This window comes from Xiphias gladius, chromosome 24 (assembly GCF_016859285.1).
Source record: "Xiphias gladius isolate SHS-SW01 ecotype Sanya breed wild chromosome 24, ASM1685928v1, whole genome shotgun sequence".
Lineage (NCBI taxonomy): Eukaryota > Metazoa > Chordata > Actinopteri > Istiophoriformes > Xiphiidae > Xiphias > Xiphias gladius.
Genome location: NC_053423.1, coordinates 14407713 through 14428316, shown reverse-complemented (window position 1 = coordinate 14428316; position 20604 = coordinate 14407713). Strand labels below are relative to the sequence as shown.

Genomic DNA, 20604 nt, shown 5'->3' with positions numbered 1-20604 from the left:
CCTGAACTTGAGATCAAGGCCAAGTAACCCAAGATAAAACTCAATGGTCATGGTTTAATAAATGGATAAAAAAGATGGATTTAAACATAAATTTGTATTAAAACATTGAGAAGAGGTTAGCAGAAACCCCTCCCTCAGTGTATTTGGTAGTTTTATGGTTTGTGTGCGTGCTCATTTGTGCATTTCGGTATATTCTGCTCATATAAGCTATGGTGTGGTTTGTTGCAATCTGTGTCATGTTGTGATGGGAGACAATTCATATGTTGGAAAAGTTCAATAAAAAAAAAAATTAAAATAAAATTATAATCAAATCAATCAATCAATCAAACAATCCGTGTGGGTAAAAATTGCTTTTAGGTCTAACTGCTCACAGCTCATGTCTACAGTGAAGCCATAGCCAGTGATGAGGGGTCGGAATATTGATTGAATTCAGAGGTCACAAGCAAAAAATGTTGTCCAATGAAAATCACATAAATATGGCTCTTTTTTTGGTTGTTTCCAGTGATTAGACAAAAGCAGATTGAAAATAACATGCCACTATCATTGGGTTTAACTGGTTGGCGGTGACCAAATTAATTGTAACTTTTTCTAGAAGTCTGGGAATATGCACGACTAATGCACAAGGCCTTCATTAATTGAGCTGATATTGTGTTTACACAATGTATATTCCTACATTAATTTGTGTTTACTCAAATGTAGACACAAAAAAATCTGGGGCCGTGTATTATTCCAGCATAGCAATACTGTAAACTGTGCATAGAAAAAGGGGGAGGAATGAGAGTTAATCAGGGCTTCAGGGTCCCCTCACAGGCTAATCTGGCTGTGCACCATTGCAGCTGCTTGAAGCCTTTTTGTGAAGAAGGTCACAGCCTCTCAAAAGTAGGCTGGTAGCCCAGTCAGTATCAAGATAATATGGCTGGATTTATTTTTGACACCAGGTGATTCACATTAAGACTTCAAGACATGTCACCAAAATAGTATTTTTTTTTTTGCCCGTTTGAAGAAAAGTCTCAAAACTAAATTAAATGGCTTAAGACTGATGTGTTTTATTGCAGTGTTAGATCAAGAAACTCTCTCTGTCTGTACAAACATCCCAGACCAGGCTCGACAGATGGGCCAGTGACCACAGCTCTAAGCCCTGGTGGGTGGACTGCATCATCGTCACATTAGGGGATTTTCATCCCCTGCCATGACTTAATACTGACCAGACTGCCACCTCTTTAAATGCTGGAGGACAATTTGAAGAGGAGATTTCAAACTGATGGTCCATTTTTTCCAGCCTTAAAAATTTTCCATACAACTGCCACAGTGAGAGTTGTTGTTTCTTATTAAACAGACATATTTGTGTAAGTATAGAGAGGGCTCTGACATAATGACCGGAAGTACAAAGCCCTATAATCCTTTTTCTCAGACCTGTTGGAAAACAATAAATCCCACAGCCAGGGGTTGGGTGCACAGATATATTAGTTTGGCTGCATAGTGTTGCCAAACTCCACTGACTTGTTTCAGGATGTGGCTATGTGGGATTATGTGGGTTTCAGACATAGGGACTTTAGATAGATCTGTTTTTAAAACAGCATTAACAAGTGATTTTCAGAGCTTGGCTTTGGGTAACCACAGTGCCATCCATTACAGAATGACCTCCATTATTAATATATCTGCCAACAATCCGCCGGCAGTGAAGAATGCAAAAAAACAAAAAAAAAACCAACAAAAAAAAAACAAACAAGTGATATCCCTCTGAAGTGAAGGTGAATGGAGAGTGAGCCAGAGATTGCGAGAGATTAAAACAAATCCGAAATGAACTGAGAGATAAGGGTTGCAGAGAGATATTAGGCGAAGGAGGTCAGGCTCTGTAAGCGTGCCACGCGACTGCCTTCCCACATTGACTGGGGCAGCGGTTTGGCATCAGGGGGGGTCACTGCAACCAGGGGCCTATCACAGGCCTGTCTGCTGACACAGACTTGCACCATTGCACAAGTATAGAGAATCCTCAATGTATTAATGACGGATTTAGGATTAGTTTGACAGTAAACATGAAAACAACAAGCCAGTGTACAGGGAGAAAAAAGTTTACAATTTATCATTCAGTCCTACTATATTTGTCTTTTAGTTCTTTTCATCCTTGTTTCATTTGGGGACATGAACAATCTCTATCACTACTGGAGAAACTACATTCAAAAGAGCTGATGAGCCTGAAAAAAATCCCCCACGCACCATGCAAGATCCCTCTGGAAAATGTCACATCTTTTTTCTAGGTAGAATAGCTTCAAAGTCGTTTTCCAGGCAAAATAAAGAGACCTTGCTGTTGTATTACCTTTAAAGTTTCTCGCCTCAAGAAAAACAGAAGTATGAAAACCATAGATTTAGAAAGTTTCCCCTAGAGACAAAAAATGACAACCCTATGACAAGGTGACATCAAGCATTTCTTATTTATTTTTCATCTTTACCAAACAAACATAGAAATCTCATTTTGATTCTCCTCAAACAAAATCATTCACAAAAAACATTTCCTAGAGGCAAGTATATAAATACACTGATTGAATCATCTTAATCAGTAAAAATTAAACAAAAGGGTGCCTGAAGCCACAGCAACTTATCATTTTTGTTCTATCAGGTCTACCAACAATTATGTACCACCACTACCAGCTGATCAACACCTTGATACACTAAGGTTCTTTGCCTACCAACAACACACTCCTGTTAATGTCCACTAAATTAGATGCCCACAAAAAAAAGCTGCAAACTGTCTCGTTAAAAAAAGCTATTACAGTATATACAATGAGTAGTACTCCAGGACCAAGTACTGACTGTTAAAGCAAGAAATCATTCATTCAATTTCATGTACACAAGTACTATTATCAAAGTCATGCAAGATGAAATTAATTCTGACATCATAACTTGCAATTAGATGGAAACTATAAAAAAGGACGCCAATGCTATATATCTACAGGTTAAGGCAATGGAATTAAATTCCCTTAAGATGTGTAATTGTGTGTGTGTGTGTCTTGTTTAAAACCAACTTTGATGTGGAATTAAAGCTGCTCCGTATCATATCTCTATGTATGTTTTCATTCTCAATGTCAAAAAAAAGCAAAACACCCCCCCCCGGTCACAGATCCTGGAAGTCTGGTACAAACCAAAAAAAGTCACATATTTCACGTTCCGCAAAAAGGTCGTAAAAAGCAGTTAATTGACATCAAAAGGTACTCAATACAGCCTTTTGCACAGTGCAATCACAGAACTGGAAAAAGCCCTTACAATCTGTACATATGGCACGGCTTTTTCTAGCACAACAACTGGAAGAAAATGTCTTTAAAAAAAACCATAAAGAGTGCAGAAGGGACCGTTAAGTCTCTAGATAAATCAATGTCAATGCACAGTCTGGTCGGATAAAGACAGACATGCTCAGAATGATAAATGTAAAGGGACAATACTCAATAGTGCTACTGCATTATGGGATAACCCCACTACTGCTTAACTTCACATTACAGTGCCTCCTGGTGGTTCATATCAGTTGCTTTGCTCTCTACATAACAGCCCCAGTGCCGATCTGGAATCAGTTTAAAACCTTCAAATTTCAAATTAGGAGCTGTCTTTGACAAAACGATCTGGTCTGATACATGACTGATGAATCAGTAACCTTTCAGCTGTCAGTTTGTTCCAAATTTTCCTCATAGTTTCAACAAAATATGGCTAAATACACAGCCTCAATGTCTTGCTGTCCCTCTCCCTAGTAGTAGTGTAGCAGTAGTGTATTTAACCATATTTTGGCAAAACTATAAGTGTTTGGAACATACTACCACACCAACAGACATTCGAGAGGTGGATTACACTGTAGGAGGGATTATTAAGAAGTTTCTATTGCCAAGATACTTTTTTTCTGCTGTGAAACTTTCCACCACTATGAGTGACATGGAATTCAACCTGTCCACAGCTTCTATTCTTCATATAGGGCCTTTTACAAAATAAACAGCCTACAGGCATTGAGTTGTACTAAAAGGATAGATTTCGGGGAATATTTCTTTAAAGCTACTTTAAAGTCAAGTTTTAATTTTTCCAGGTCGTTCTATATCATATGTATGTTGAAAATGTTATTGATAGCTGTGAAAATGAATTTTGTTCATACAATTTGTGTAGAAATACCTTTGCAGAGCGCCGACACTTTAAGAAACGGGGTACAAAAAATGATCACGTCTATGTGCCGTGCAAAAATGCATTCGAAAGTTCAGACCAAACGAACAGGAGGCTTCAGCTCTCTAAGAATAGCTAAATCAAGTGGGTGCCTTTGTCCTTGCAGTCACATGTGAGCTTATTACCTGTAATTTTTTTCCCCGTCAACAAACCAACACGCCAAGAAAAGCCATCAATTTGGATAATAATAATTAAGTTTTAGCCGACCTTAAGAACGCATTTTTGCACAAAACGAGGCGTGTGGATTTTTGTCCTCCATCTCTGACATAGTTGCTCTATGTAGGTATCACTTCACAACCGGAGCGAATGGGAGAGATGATTACAGTGGCCCATAAAGCTTTTAACATACTGTACGTACGGCATGAGAGTTTTGTGTGAAAATAAACTTGAAAAAAATCCAAACCAATCCTTTAACATGGATTTGAGAGACTAGCACTGACATGCAGCTTGCTCTCACAAATTTCAATGATTCATAAAGGGGGCAGCAGCATGACTAAAAAAAAACAAAGTGCAACGTTCTGAGGAGTAAAAATGTTTGGTACTCTTGTGACCTTAACTTTCCAAAAATAAAAATAAAGAAAACCGTTTTATTTTTTGGAGTTAACAATAAACATGCACTCTTGGAGAAAAAAAAAAAAAACAAAACACTTTTGATGCCATTAAAAAAATAATTACATAAACATATACCCCCACTGCAAGTCTACCTGTCCTGAAACTCCAATCTGGCTGCAGTGTAGCATATAGTGCAAATTGGTTAAGATTTCAGTCCACAGGACCACATTTCATCACTGTTTTTAGCCAAGCAGGTGATATCCACTGCTTGTTTACTTTTTGTTTCGGCAACTGATAAACTGTTAATGTATCTCAGAAAGAAACTCTGTACCTGGTAATTATTGCATGTGACACATTTAACAATCATTTGCATATGCTTCGCTTGGACCTGTGATGTAACCTCATGTTTCCCTTCGGACCTTTTTCTTCTGGGAGGGTTTCGGAGGCTCCACAATCTGCTCAGACTTCTCTGCAAGAAGATCAAAAAGTAAAAGTAAGAATAAAAAAAGTTGTATTTAGAACCATCGCCATATAAATCCTATAGAACATACAGACATGAGTTACAGCTTGTGCTTAAAAGAAATGTATGGGAAAGTAATGAGAATGACTGAACAGTTACGAGTAGCTATTACTATATAGTTGGAAGATTTACTTCCTCTCTGTGACTTTTTTCTCACTGTGAGTAAACACAGGTTCAGAGTCAGAACATTTGAAACCTACTCTGAAAGGAGGATGTGCTAGGATTCTGCTTTTTGGAGGCCAACACAGGAAGCTCTTGGGGTTTAGGCACTGCATTGACCAGGGATGCTGTGCTCACCACCTATAATCAAACAAATGCAATGACATTGCACATGACAGGGAAATTGCCTACACTACAACAGTTTTATACTCTTGCACAAGATATTACTCTTGAGAGTTGATGTTTTTGTTTGTTTTGTTTTCTTGCCTGGGCCTTGGATGCAGCCTCCTCTTCTGTTTTCTTCTTCTTTTTCCTCCTCTTCTTGGATTTGGCTGCTTTCCCGGAGGGATCATCAGTCTCCTTCTCATCCTCTGATATCTGCCATAACAAAAACAGACTTTCAAATTATTTTAGTTGAAAACTTAGACCACTAAGTTCTGGTAAGAGAAATGGTCATCGCAGAAAGGAATAAAGAGATGCCTTTGGGATTAACACTAGAAAAACAGAATTGGTAAAGCCTGTTTCACATGTAATCAAGACTTTTAGGCACTGATTAAGGAAAGTTTATAAGAAGTATACAGTATAAATAATGATGCAGAGGCCCTGAAGATTTAGCAAGACCTTGTTGGGGACAGGCTGTTCCTTCAGTGGAGGGGTTGCTGTCACCAACAAAGGAGGCTCTTCATAGTTTCCCCAGTGCTCTGCTGGGGCATTCCAGTCAGAGCTGGGGTCCGCTGCTGCCATTCCCTCTGAAAAATTCACATCAACAAGATGGAAGTTAGATATAAAAAAATCCTAAATGCTGTCGCATTCTTTTTGAACCAGTAGCAGTTGTTTAGGAGGGGTACGTGGAGCTGGTTGCTGAAAAACTTACTGAATCCAGACCATTCATCCTCAACGTCTGGGTGGCTCGCCCACTGCAGCTCAATTGAATTTGATATTGGGTCTACGAGAGACAGAAGAGAGGTGAAAACACTAAACCAGCTATGACTGAGAATACAAAAAAAAAAAAAAAAACAACAAAAAAAAAGCTGGCAGTTAATCACAATACCAACCTGTGGTTTTTAGTCTCCGCATGGAGAAGGACACAGGTTTGAGGTCACTCTTTATCCGACCATCAATGCCAGTCCATGCTGCTGGCGAGAGTACACAGAAACACAGATTTAAGCAGATATAGTTGGAATACTGTTCTGGCAAACAGTATTTTAAGATTGAAAAACACATCCCCAGACATCAAAACTGATTGAATCGTGGTTAAACCGCATCACAATAAACTTTAAGTCTTAATTTGGTATTAATAAACCCTCAGCGTATGCCAGCTCATAAAATTATTGTGTATTTATATTCAGGATGGTTTTTTTTCTAGCAAGCAGGTGATTTAAACTTGGACTTTCAATGGTTTCACCACCTGCTAACGAAGCCACTTACAAAATGTTAGCTCAAGTTTTAAAAGGTGCATCAATATAACTTCCACTCCTCATCAATTTTCCTTTTTCTTCTTCGGCCCAGCAGATGGCTCAGTTGGACAGGTCTTTTAAATGACTGTGACTAGCTCAGTGAAATTAAACTCAAGAACAATCTTACTGTGATTTTCTTTCCTTTTTTTTTTTTTTAAATTCTAGAAGTCCAAACAACAGTATTTTAATGTTCTTACTGTAGCCTTTTTTGACTTAATAACTGAATGCTGAAATAGTTCTATAGACACAAATGATACCATATAATGAAAGCTCTGATCACACTGATAAAAATTGAAATACAGTTAGAACTGGGACTACTCAGCCCCCCAAGGATAAAACCGGCTACGAGTACTAAACCGTTCACCCGATGTGGATGTAACTACTCCCAAACATTTTTACAGCTGCACTTTCACCTCATAGTCATTGTTTCATTCCAAATCCAACATGCTGAGTAGAGCAAAAACAATGGAAAACCTCACTTTCCAAATGTTTGTTTGACTCTCCTGCTACTATTGCTATTACTGTTTACATTTGTGGTTTAGAAAGGTCTGCCCAAGCGGTACCTTGCGTCTCCTGCGACCAGCGCTGGGGCTCAACTGGGGCCCTGTAATGTGAAGCTGTTGGCATGTTACTCCACTTGGTTCCCCCCATAGCACCCATCTGACCTGGGAGCTTTACGGAAATGTCAGTCCATCCTACGCCGTTGACTGAAGGCTCCTCTCTCCAAGTGGAGGACCCTGAGGAGGCAGACATACAGGACGACAGAGAGTCAGACTGTTGCCATTTCTTCAACTAGCAACAACCTTTAGTCAAGCAGATTAGGGATTTTAGTCAAAGTGAATCAGATTTTATAGTTCAGACCAATATCCCTGACTTAAAAATCACTTTAAGACACTAACAAATCTTTAATCGGGAAAATATAGAAGGCAGTCAGGGAAAAGGGGAATTAATACAAAATATTGTCATCTCAGTCACACACACAAAAAAAGTTTCAGCTCTGTGTTTACCAGCTCCACTGGCTGCATCCCCCTTTCCAGTGGTTCTTGAAGGCAGTGACTCTGCAACAAGGTGTGGGGGGAAAAACACTATGCTTAAGTATCATCGGTAGATCATTCTAGTTTTTGAGTATAAGTGAACTGCTCTCAGCAAGACCCTACATATAAGCTATCCCTGTGTTAAGAATGTATGTCCTAAAAATGTTGATTACATAGAGTGTTTGGGGATTTTAAATGAAACTGCATTTCCATCGCATGTTAATAACAGGCCCAAGTTTTTGATTACTTCTCTAGCCTTGTATATAACACAAAATCCCTTTATTCTAACATCTAAACAGTCAATCCTTGCTAGATAAACACCTTGGCTTCCTCTGTTCCTCTTGGTGTTGGTAGGTGCTGTGGCTACAGGTGCCATCACATGGGTTTTGGGGGCCTCCCCACCTCCTGAGCTACCAGAGTCCTCAGGGCCCTTGTCCTTCCTGCGCTGCTGCCTCTTCTCTCGGTTACTGACTTTGGTCTCCCAGGCACCTGATGGATACAAAAAGCCCAACAACAAATGGTTTGGTCTCTTGGTGTGCGCAAGGAAATGATAAATAAGTATTTTGGGTTGGATTGTTGGATGCACTTTGGTTGACTATTTAACCAAGACCCTGGCTACAACAGGAAAACTGAATAATACTTGTGGTGAGTAAGGCTGAATAAATCTGGAGCGGTCAAGTAGTTTGTAAATACTGAAAACATGAGCGGTGTGCACTGGGGTTAACTCAACAGTCAGTTTTAAAATAAGAAGTTATGAAATTTCCCCTACAACAGTTGAGTCTTACCATCATCAGGTTCCTTCCCATCATTCGTAGACACGTGCTGGACTGGTTTCAAATCTGTCTTGGTTTTCTTCTTGTTCTTTTTCACCTGCACTGGAGCCTGTACCTCATGAACCTGTGGACAGAGAGAAATAAAAATGAAATTGAATTGTTAAGCATGGGGTTGCAAAAAAAAGTTATACTAATGGCAATCGTGTAACTTTGTTGTGCATCTAAGCCTTGCCATACTGGCAAATCTGACAGAGAGTGACATTTGGCTGCCCTGTCCAACAAAAACCACCAACAGTCTTGGATCCTCTTAATTTTGGCAGCAGAAGCTCAAACATGCCTTCTGGGTTTTGATCTGTGGGGACAGCTTGGAAACCCCCTCAGTCCCTGTAACCTCCTCCTGAGCCACAGTCACTGGCTGCCCGTTGGACTGAGTCTTCTGGGGGAGAAAACAAGACATCAGATAAACAACATGATGTTGATGATCTAATGTTGCCAACTTTTAATTTCAAACTGAGTGTTTACACTACGCGAGTTTGCAGTATACTTGACAAATGTACCTTCAATTTGCTACATGAAAGTTTTTTTTTGTTTTTTTTTTTAAGGGAAACATCAACTAAACGTTATATTTCTATAACTACTAAAAACATGATCCATTTGGTCGCTATTAACCTTCACATGGTTGGTGACACTTGACTGCTAAAGATGTAGTACTGAACTTAAGCGTCTGAGATATTATAACATGACTGTCTGAATAACAGTTTAAAAAAAAAATCAGATAATCTTGTTCGTAGATGTGTCAAAACGGTGCCATTTTCATGGCAATAACAGTTTATTAATGGAACATGAGAAGCTAGGTAATGCTCCATCTTGGTTTAATTAGTTTACGTTAATCATTAGTGGCTTGTCAGTTGGCGATATCAGCAGCTAGTTAGCATCCTTTTCTAAACAAGACGCTCATTGATTAATTGCATTTTAAGGCTTATCTTTATTTTTGTCATTTGTAAGTGGGTCACAGGATTGCCCCTAGATAGCCTCATTTATAGTAAGTAAACAAAGCATGGTTTAATACTAATGAGAATTCATGGTGTGTGTGTGAGAGATAGCCAAGTTAGCTAGCTAACTAACGTTAACGTTTAACTTGACGGTTCTTTCTGATAAAATGTCAGTGGGGATAAATGTGTAAATAGAGCTAATTGAGTAAACGCTATTGTTGATAGTCAGTTGTTTCTCAACACCACTGAACAGACGCACTTATTTTAACTGAGCCACCGTGACTCGACAGCCCGCTAACGCTGCCTGCGGTACCTTTTCAGGCGTCTTCTTTTTGTTCCTCTTCTTCTGTTCTTCTGGCTTCGCCGCTTTAACAGAAGTGGCCTTGACGGGCTCTCCGCTGCTCTGGGTGACCGGGGATCCTCGCTTTTTCCCGACGAGCAGACCGCCACAGACGGCGGCCCAGGACAGACCGAGCAGCAGCAGCAGACCCACCGCGGCCGTGGACAGGATGAGCCACGTCGGGTACAGCTCGGGCTTCAGACCCAAATCCACCCCGAACTGAGCCCTGGCATATCCTTGACCAGAAGAAAGGAGCTCCTTCAATCGGCTGGAAAGCAGTTCAGCTTTTTCCAGCGCCAAATCGCGCAAGTCCCCAGCCATCTTTCCAAATTGCGAAAACACTAGGTAACTGTTAGCTATGATTGCCTGTCCCCGTATGCTAACGGAGGAGTGGCTAATCTAATCTGTCTGTTGGGGGAAATCTCAGTAAAACTACAATTAGCAGTACATAAATGTATTACAGTTTTATTCTGGCTGTTTGGACGTCAACAACATTAGCTAGATTCAGGGATTTGGCAGTACCCAAACGACGTTGTCAAACCATGTTTATAACTAGTCACCAACATTTGAAAATAAGGCTTGTGAGCGAACAGTTGACTCCTCACAAAGTAATTATAACAAATTACTTTCATTTTACAAAACATTTTATTGTACATCAAAAATGACAAAATGTTAAAACATTTCACCATAGAAGCAAGAAACCAGTACCGCAGACTAAATAAATAATAATCTAGATATTTACCATCTTCCAAGTGTCAAATGAGGTACAAAATAGTTTACTCCTTGTAAACTGACTGATTATCTATATTGAACTAAAACTGGCCTCATGTATTCCTGTTCTGCACTGTGGCAAGGTCAGAAATAGCCATTAACAGGGCTTCACGTTATTCCAATATACTGGCTGTTAATTAACTCCAAGTGTAATTCTCAGCCCCCCCGACAAATGTAGGTTTAACATGTTGTTGTTATTTTTTTCCCCAACTACTTCATAAAACAAATAAATTAATAGGTCAAAGGTAACAAGTGTGTCACAGAATGTCATCTCAGTTTCAGAAGTCTGCATCCAGTGTGAATTCACAGTCTTTCGTGCTCGACATAACTCCAAATCTCTGATACTCTCCTACTCGTTTCTCAAAGAAGTTTGTTTTCCCCTCTAGTGAAATGGACTCCATGAAGTCGAATGGATTCTCCGCTTGGTAAACCTTAAAAAAGAGAGGGAAATAAAAGTTATGTAACAGTATTACAAACAGTTAACCAGAAATTAAGTTCATTTATTTAATTAAAATAAATTTAAATCACTAGTCAAATAATTGGTATGGTTTATGGTATAATAATTTATGTGAGGAATATGGCTTTTACAGTATGGCCTCAGGGGATCCTCTGCTTTAACAGCATAATATAGTATAAAAAATTGAATGAAAAATTACACATTGGCTTCCATTTAATGGAAATTTAAATTTTTCAAATTAGAATGACCTTAGCCAGTCCAAGGTCAGTGAGAAGTCGGTCAGCCACAAACTCGATGTACTGTTTCATCAGACAGCAGTTGATTCCAATGAGATCCGCTGGCAAGGCCTCTGTCAAAAACTCCTGCAACATCAAACTTTATGTTTATGGTATATGTTTACTTATTTACAGATGTTATCTGTCAAAACTGTGGTGTTTTTAATATCAGAAAGGACAATCAAAAGAGAATACACTGTCAAACTACTTCTGATACTGCAATACCTATCACAGTAAACAACAAGCATAGTTATACTGTATGCTGCAATTCATTATGTGGGAGTGTGGGCCAAGCATTTATCTTCCAGCACTAGCTGACCTGCTCAATGCTAACAGCTTTGGCGATGATGTCCTTCACCCTGTCCTCTGATGGCTTTTTTACCAGGTAGCTATACAGCAGGCAGGCAAAGGTGCAGTGCAGGCCCTAGGAGACACATCAATATACATGTCAGGATAGTTGATATGTAAACAGAGAAGATCAGCCTTTACCTGTTTTCATATGCAAACTGTGACCATACTTACTACACAAACTGCACTGAGAGCACCATAGCTACTCTGAAAACTTCTAAATAGCAAAGTTTGGATGGAAAAGCTGAACAAGCCAGCAATCACATAACAGGAGTGGTAAATACAGACAGTAACACAGTAAGGTAACCTCTGTAAATACCTGAGTGACCTGAAAAAACCGGAAAGCCAAACCACAATACAGGTGTGTCAGATAAAATCATCCAAGATAAAAGTTCCCCTGTAGTATTATGCGAGAGAAATTAATAAGATTCCCATGTCTTATTTTATGTGCAGCAAGATGGCATGCTTAACGTAAAATATCAATTGGAAAGTATTATCAACCATTACCTAAACTCCACACCTGCATTAAGCAATATGTATTGTGTAGCCTCAGATCAAATTTACAGTATTACATTATTGTATTTTTTTTACAATTGCCCTCAAAGTTAAGTGGATCTTACAACAGATTAGACTACATATCTTTTAGTTTTTGTATTCCTCTTACCTCATCCCTGCTAATCAGCTCATTGGAATAGGTAAGCCCAGGCATTAGGCCTCTCTTCTTGAGCCAATAGATGGCAGCGAATGAGCCAGAGAAGAAGATTCCCTCCACAGCTGCAAAAGCTACAATTCTTTCCCCTGAGGGCAAAAAGTCAGTGTCAAAACTACAATCAACCCCAAATAAATGGGAAGCTGGCCAGAGTTGCCCATTATATCCAATCTACGATACAATGATTTTAATGTCATGTTTTCCTTACCAAATGTGGATTTGCTGTCATTTATCCACTGTAGGGCCCAGTCTGCTTTTCGTTTCACACAAGGCATGGTCTGAATGGCGTTAAACAAATAGTCCCTAAGACACACATAACTGATTAAAAAAAACCTTTAACATTACTAGTTCAAAGCATACATAACAAAGACAGTGCCTATGAAAACTATTAACTCCCTTGGTTGTTTTTATGTCTAACTGGTAGATAATACTGAATTATATTGGAGGCATTTAGGTTTTTTAGTTACAAACATAAAATACTACAAAACCTCTGAAGGCAAATGATAAAATGAAAGCAAAAAAATGCAGGTTGTAGAACAATAAAACATTAAATCAATATACTTTTTATAGGCATTGTAAATAGCCTGTTTATGTATGAAGCTGTTGTCTTTCTAATCTGTAGGTACAACAAAGCTGCTGCAGCTGGAAATGGAACAGAAATGACCACAAAGTGTTGTAGACTTATCCTGTGATGAACAGGTGCAGGTCTTACAGTTTGTTTTCAATTTTCAAAAAAATTAGACGTACTGGGAGACTTTGTCTGTTTATGGTTATGCACTTGCTCTGAAAGGACCAAGGCTGAGACACATAATTTTTACGATCTTACATGATGTAGCAATTTTTCATACTAACTTGGTGGAGTGCAAATCTGCTGTTGTTCAATAAGCCACAAAATATCAAACCCACATTGCCGTGGCATTATTATTCATGTTTTCATACACCACAGAAAAATGCAATAAAGAGTCATAAATTAAAAAATTCAGTTTTAAAAATATCTAGTAAGTCTGGTTTAAAACCTGCTTGAGGGGAAAAGTTAATCAGAACCACTGAGCCACCAAAAGAAAGGACTAGACCAATAAGCAACTGACCTCTCCTTCAGGTCCCTAATGTAAGTGTTGATGAGCATGCTATACATCTCTGAGTGAACAGTCTCTATGAGGATCTGGAAACTGTAGAAGGAGCGTGCTTCAGGGACCTGCACCTCCTGGGTGAACCTCTGCACCTGTTAAATAAAACACAGATACAAAAACTGTTACCCTGGCACTTTGTAGTATGCAAAAAATTTCACTTCAGTTCAAAATGTTATCTAAATCTGATTTATTGGGTCATTCTTGATGGTGTATGACACAGATGTGACATAAACAGTTGACTCACAGAAACCAAGGTTCAGTCAGGTTGCCATTTACAGTATTTATGTTATCAAACACAAGACACATGATGATCAGTTAGGTGACTATGGAAGATAAGCAACCTGGGCTTATTAGGTTCAATCTAATATGGCTGCCAATGCATTCAACTGCCATGCTCTGAATCTATGAGCGCTTGTGGTGGATATATTTTAAAAAAAAAAGTCATATCTTGTGCTCTCTTTATAGGTATACAAGCCACAAAACATCTGTTACAACTGAGTGGCATCCCCGTGACGGCTCTCTCACCAAGTTCTCGTTGACGATACCATCACTGGCAGCAAAGAAAGCAAGGACATGGGAGATGAAGTGTTTCTCTTCAGGTTTCAAACGGTCCCAGTGTGCCAGGTCTTTGGATAGATCCACCTGAAAGACATATGAGGAGAAAACCTGTCCATCTCATAGATTGTTCAGGTTTTTCTGATGATGACAGACTGTGGTTGACAGTCAACTGGGATTCATAATTAGATTTGTAAATGTTTGTAAATATACTGTGGGAGGTTGCAACATGCAAACTCGCTGGCAGTTTATAAAAAAAACCCAAAATAAAACAAAAAACTCAGTAACTGAAAGGTTTATTTAATTAAAGAACAAAAGTTATGTTTGCATTTTCCCCTTAAGCCAGCGAGAAAAATGCCAAATTTGCAATACCCACCTCCTCCACCGTCCAGAAAGAGGCTTGTGCCTGCTTGTACATCTTCCAGATGACGGGGTACTGAATGGGGAAGATGACAAACCGCCTGGGGTTTTCTCGGAGCAAAGGTTCTTCCTCCATCTCCGAACCATTTTGGCAGTCTGGATCTTTATCTTTGAAGCCATTCTACGAAGGGCCAGAGCCCGGTAAGTAAACAGTAAATAAGTAAACAAGCATAGATATTTTTACCTCACATTTAGTTTGGTATTTTTTCTTATTTGGTTTTTAATAATTTCCAAGTTGGGGTTCAGTAATATCCCAACCATAGTTTTGATAGAAAACTTGATTTATGTCCCTTTAATTACATAAGACGCCACTGCGCTTGCGCTCTATAAACTCGTAACAACCATAACAAAGGGCTTATCCCTGTTACATGTTCAATATAGGATTTCAGTATAAGTCTTTACATCACAAGCAGTTATTCTGTCACTTTCCAATAATCAGTTTTGAACGTTTTAGCTCTATCTTGTCGGCGGCTGCGTTGCCTCCGCCATCGCCATAAACATCACTGAGTTAGCTAACAGGAGCAGACGAGACTGGATTTACAAATACGTTAGCCATAAACCTTAAACGTACACTACATTTGGTTTCTCAAAGCCGAAGAGTTAACGGTGTGGTCTCTCAGACACGGTTAATACCCAGGCTAGAAACCTGAGTTACACAAACGTGCTCGGTGGCTAGCTGTATTGAAAGCGCTTACCGGCTGCTTAAGGTCATCCGTCTGACGACTTATCTTCATTAGATCCATTTCCCGAGGAGACAATTTCTTAACTGTCGATGTCATTCGAAGGACTGAGTTTCAGGTACTCCGTGGCATAACCTCGAGTAGATGCAGCTGTAGCTTTGCTGGCTGGACTATTTAAACTCACACCCACGGCGAAGGGTACTGTCCCTCTAGCGCTCGTACACGAGACATGCTACAATCACATAATAAAGGCGGAACACTAGATGACAGATATCCCGAAAATGGCTCCTCCTACTCGCCACGCTTTCTTTTCACGGGGAAAATGAGTAAGGAGAGAGTAGTTATTTTTCCGAAAAAATGAAACTACAATTACAGTGATTCAGACTAATAAATTCTTTTAATGGACAGGAATGTAATGTGACATCTCTCTAATACAAACGGCATGCTTATAGATGTACTGTAAACATGGAGGAACTTTGCATATAATTCCTTGCATTTTCAATGATGACAGCATGACGCCAGCGTGAATTCAGAGACTCAGCCACCAAACTGCTAGACTGGTATGTTATGTATCCCCAGCCGGAACACATCATTTGTGCAAGCCCATGCACAGTTTTGGGACTTCAGCATAAACACTTGATGGAAGGCCATTGGTGGATCATCATCTACCTGTGGCAGAAAACGTTTGTGAGCACAGTGTTGAGAAAACAAACTGTAATGTTAACTAAGGCAGAAATGTATCTTACATACATCGCATTAAAGTTTGTTTGCCTTGCATGCTATATTCTCCACAAAACAATGAGAGTCTTATGTATTTAAAAAAAAAAAAAGAAAAAAGAAAAGCTTTGCTCTATACTACAAAATGTTTTGAGTCAGTCACCAGTGACAATCAGATGAAGCAGGTGTACAGGATGATAATTAAATAACGGATTAAAAATTAAAAAAAACAACAAAAAGACCAAGCCAGGTTAGCCTGTGTTAAAACACAAATACAATTCAAATGTCTATCAATGGATGAGGTAAAGACCCCCGCTCATAAACTAAAATCTACCAGCTTACCTGTAATTGTCCAAACACCATGATGAGTATACAACTATCTATTGTGGGTTGGAAGTCTTGTTCTGTGATAATGTGCTTAATACGCTTGAAAGGCAGGTTCTGTGGATTGGAAACATTATTATTATTATTGGAATGTATAGCAGCATTTAGCAACCATAACGATTTGCTATTAATACCCTGAAAGAAAAAAGGAACGCTGCTGTTCAATGCAGAAAAATGAGAAAATATTATCTGGTGAATGTCTGAACAGATGCAGGCTGTTAAAGGCCCAAAGAACACAAAAAAGCAGCTTGGACTAGAAGCCTACATTTCCCTTGTTTCTTTGTGGATTGTGATTAATATCAACCAGGTAAGAAGAGATACTCACTGCTAGTTTGCCTGTAATGGCTTCTCTCCCTTGAAAAGGTGACCCTTCCCACGTCAAACAAGCATCAGCAGACTAAGAAAAAAAGTTTGTTTACATCACATCATACACATTTTTAAAATCATACATTATAGCATTTACACAAATAACTTAAACCGTGAATGTTTAGTTAGATATAATTTGGTTTGCAGCAGAGGTCAGTGATGTTGTAGTAGTTATACTTTAACTGTAACAAAACAGACAATAACTGAATGGACAGTGAAAAACGTACATAAAGGTTACCCAATCCCATCCTGTTGGTATTGTCAAACTGGTTGTAATATTCTTGGACAAAGCCCTCTCCAATCTTTTGCCATATTTCTTTCTCACAAGCCATGTGTGAAGCTTTAGATCTGAAAGAGAAAAGAGTCTTGTCATTAGCTGGCAGTCAGAGTTGTGGTAGGCTGCAGGCTGTTCAATGAAATCATGTTGATGAACAAATTTTCTAACGCAAGATGTTTGACCATCCTTTGGTCTCTTCTGTAATTTAATTACACTGAGTATGTAAAAATAAAACAATTCAAGAATGATCATATTACATACAATTATTATATAAATATTTGGACAGTGACATAATTTTTGTAATTTTGCCTCTGTAAACCAACACAATGGATGTGAAACAAAACCATCAAGATGTGATTGAAGTGTAAACTTTCAGCTTTAATTTAAGGGGTGTAACAAAACTATTGTATTAACTGTTTAGGAATTACAGCCATTTTTATACATAGTCCCTCATTTTCAGAGGCTTAAAAATAATCGGACAAATCAACAAAATTATAAATATAAGAATTCTTTTTTATACTTCAATGAAAATCCTTTGCAGTCATTGAATGCCTGAAGTCTGGAACCCATGGTAGTCACCAAATGCACAGTTTCCTCCCCTGAGATGCTTTGCCAGGCCTTTACTGCAGCTGCTTCAGTGAGTGAAAAAACATGCTCAGTGCGGTTGAGGTCAGGTAACTGACTTGGCCCATTGAAGAGTATTTCATTTCTGTGTCTATCATCTGTACTGTGAAGCACCATCCTATCAGTTTTCCTATTACTTTTATCAGCAGTCACATCATCAATAAAAGCCAGTGATCCAGTTCCAGCAGCAGCCATACATGCCCATGCCATAACACTGTCTCCGCCATGTTTGACAGATGATGTGGTAAGCTTTGGATTATGAGCTGTTCCTTTTCTTCTCCATACTCTTCTCTTCCCATCATTCTGGTAAAAGTTCATCTTGGTTTCATCTGCCAAAAGAATCTTGTTCCAGAGCTGGGCAGGCTTTTTTTAGATGTTTTCTGGCAAAGTCTAATCTGGCCTCTCTTTTCTTGAGTGTTACCAGTGGTTTGCAGCTTGTGGTAAACCCTCTGTATTTACATTCATGAAGGAGTCTCTTGATTGTAAACTTTGACATTGAGACGCCTACCTCCTCCAGAGTGTTGTTGATCTGGCTAGATGTTGTGAAGGGGTTTTTCTTCACTAAGGAAAAAATTCTGCGATCATCCACTTTAGTTGTCTGCTTTGGTCTTCCAGGCCTTTTGGTGTTGCTGAGTTCACCAGTGCATTTCTTCTTTCTAAGACTGTACCAAATTGTTGATTTGGCAACTCCTAAAGTTTCTTCCATCACGTCTGTTTTGTTCTTTTCAGCCTAATGATGGCCTCCATCATTTGCACTGACATCTTTTTGGGCGGCATAATGAGTGTTCCCATGAACAGCTACCAAATACAAATTCAACCCTTGGACTCAACTCCAGACCTTTTATCTGCTTAATGTGTCATGAAATAAAGAAAGAACAGACCAGATCTGGCCATGAAACTGATACTTAGTCAACTGTCCAATTACTTTTGAGCCTCTGAAAATGAGAAACTATGTATAACAATGGCTGTAATTCCTAAACGGTTGATGCAATATCTTTGTTAAACCTCTTGAATTTAAGATGAAATTCTACACTTCTATCACATCTTGATGGCTTTGTTTCAAATCCATTGTGGTGGTGTACAAAATCAAAATTACAAAATTGTGCCACCATCCAAATACTTTTGTACCTAACTGTAAATACTGTATGTGAATTAATGGATGGTCTTCACATAACTGGCAGGGAAAACGCTTTTAAAACGCTTTTTGGATTAAATTGCAACTCAATATGAATGCATATTTTCTGGCAAGCTTTCCAGTCTGTGGAAAATTTCAACTGCATTTTCACACAGGTATCAAAAAGGAGGACGTAAATAAATAAATAAAATTAAATTAAATAAAACATTGGGAAGACCATTAAATATGATTCATACATGGGAAACATGAGAGGTTTACTGTGAAGATGGTCACCTGATTTATAATTGAAATTGAACAACAAAGATTTTTGACTTATATTTTACAGATGTACTCCATTAGCTGTTCTGCTGAGGAATATAATTGTAAATAAACACTTGGAAAACCTATGACCTCATTTAAGGAGTGCTTCATTACCTCTACCAAGGAGGTTATGTTTTCACCCCTTTGTTTGTTGGTTTGTTTGTCAGCGGGATTACGCAGAAAGTACCGAACTGATTTGTACCGAATTTGGCGGAGGGATGGGGCATGGGCCAGCGAAGGCCCCACGAAATTCGTACGGGGTGGATCCAGGAATTGTTTCTATCCCTTTCCTTAACATTTTTTTTTTTTTTTTAACATTTTCGTCAATATTTGGCCTTAGCGGATGTATGCACTCTACTGAGTGTCAATTAATCGATTAGTTGATCATTTCAATCGTTTTTCAACCAAAAATTCCAAACATTCGCTGGTCGAAGCTACTCAAATTCAATAATCTGGTGCTTTGAATTAAAAAAAAAGTATTTTGAATACATCAACTTTGACCTTGGAAAAATATAGTGGGTACCTTTAACCGTTTTCTGACATTTTATAGACAAAAAAATTCTACAGTTTAATGGATAATAAAAATAACTGTTAACCTCAGCCCTAGTTTTATCCCTGCCAATGGAGATTACGCCAATAAACAAAAACAGGAGTACGAATTTATATCGCTAAATTTGTATCAAGGAACTATCAAATCAAGGTATTTTAGTGTAAACGGGAGTTCAGCCGAGATTAGAAACACTGATCCAGGTCCATCAAGAATTACTGAGCTAGTCTGGGGCTTGATGAACTGTTCAACAACTGTTCCAACACCGGGAACAACCGCCATAAGTTAACCAGCAACGTAATTTACAGCTAACTTTGCCGTTAGCACACAGACTGGCTTTTCCCCGGAGAACTTTTATTAATCTTCGTTATACTCGCCTCAACAAAGTCCTGTTACTACAACGGGGCAAGTTATCATCTGTGCCAAGCGTTTAGCTCAAAAAGAGTACTTTATTTTGTTGCGAGTTTCATCTTACTTTTTCAATTTGCGGACCAGCCAGCGTGGAGACAAATCCAGTCAAACCGAGCCCTGATGTGGTTCCCGCTTCCTCCAAGCTATGACGAACGTAAGACGTCGACTGCAAGTTGACCAATGAAGCCCCACAATCCGTGAATCCACCGTTGCCCTGGGTTCAGCCTGTCAGGGTGCTCTTCCTCCCCTAATGTGGGGAGGATGACATCCATGGTACGTTACAGGTGGTTGGTATTTAGGTCTGGCAGTCCCAGTAGAGGATGCAGGACGTGTTTCAGTCTAGAGGGAAAGGCCGCCTGAAAAACTAAACTCGGGGCTAATTGTCCCAAATCACTTTTAAAGGCAATAAAACGAAACTAAGAACCATTATGACCGAGACTGAGAGAAAATACTAATAATGGGAAATGAAACAAAGAA

The 20604-nt window shown here is 39.0% G+C and overlaps 3 protein-coding genes and 1 long non-coding RNA gene across 6 annotated transcripts; 1 reads left to right on the top strand and 3 right to left on the bottom strand.

Annotated features, from left to right (window-relative positions):
• Positions 1-2413: 2413 nt before the first annotated feature.
• Positions 2414-10569, bottom strand: mtdha (metadherin a). Of its 3 annotated transcripts, none has more exons than XM_040121509.1 (12): positions 9995-10567; positions 9027-9125; positions 8702-8813; positions 8238-8405; positions 7890-7940; positions 7446-7619; positions 6481-6561; positions 6300-6371; positions 6047-6174; positions 5693-5803; positions 5467-5566; positions 2414-5215 (listed from the first exon to the last, which is right to left on the bottom strand). In XM_040121509.1, exons 1-12 carry the CDS (start codon positions 10340-10342, stop codon positions 5148-5150), a joined length of 1512 nt encoding a protein of 503 aa, XP_039977443.1. In that variant the 5' UTR covers positions 10343-10567; the 3' UTR covers positions 2414-5147. The 3 variants fall into 3 exon arrangements, with proteins under 3 accessions (XP_039977443.1, XP_039977445.1, XP_039977446.1); XM_040121511.1 differs by having other exon boundaries at positions 6481-6558; positions 9995-10566; XM_040121512.1 differs by lacking the exon at positions 7890-7940 and having other exon boundaries at positions 9995-10569.
• Positions 9567-14288, top strand: LOC120786220. Its single transcript, XR_005706674.1, has 4 exons — positions 9567-9731; positions 10003-10366; positions 13204-13280; positions 14177-14288. It is a non-coding gene; the product is annotated as an uncharacterized LOC120786220 (long non-coding RNA).
• On the bottom strand, positions 10620-15594 carry rrm2b (ribonucleotide reductase M2 b). Its single transcript, XM_040121513.1, has 9 exons — positions 15382-15594; positions 14643-14807; positions 14237-14353; positions 13670-13803; positions 12790-12884; positions 12537-12670; positions 11844-11948; positions 11498-11611; positions 10620-11223 (listed from the first exon to the last, which is right to left on the bottom strand). Exons 1-9 carry the CDS (start codon positions 15463-15465, stop codon positions 11071-11073), a joined length of 1101 nt encoding a protein of 366 aa, XP_039977447.1. The 5' UTR covers positions 15466-15594; the 3' UTR covers positions 10620-11070.
• A 150-nt stretch (positions 15595-15744) lies between these two features.
• LOC120786548 (nuclear transport factor 2-like) lies at positions 15745-20348 on the bottom strand. Its single transcript, XM_040122027.1, has 5 exons — positions 20192-20348; positions 17061-17181; positions 16793-16864; positions 16426-16524; positions 15745-16035 (listed from the first exon to the last, which is right to left on the bottom strand). The coding sequence occupies exons 2-5, from the start codon at positions 17163-17165 to the stop codon at positions 15919-15921; spliced, it is 393 nt and encodes a 130-aa protein (XP_039977961.1). The 5' UTR covers positions 17166-17181; positions 20192-20348; the 3' UTR covers positions 15745-15918.
• Between the last annotated feature and the right edge of the window lie 256 nt (positions 20349-20604).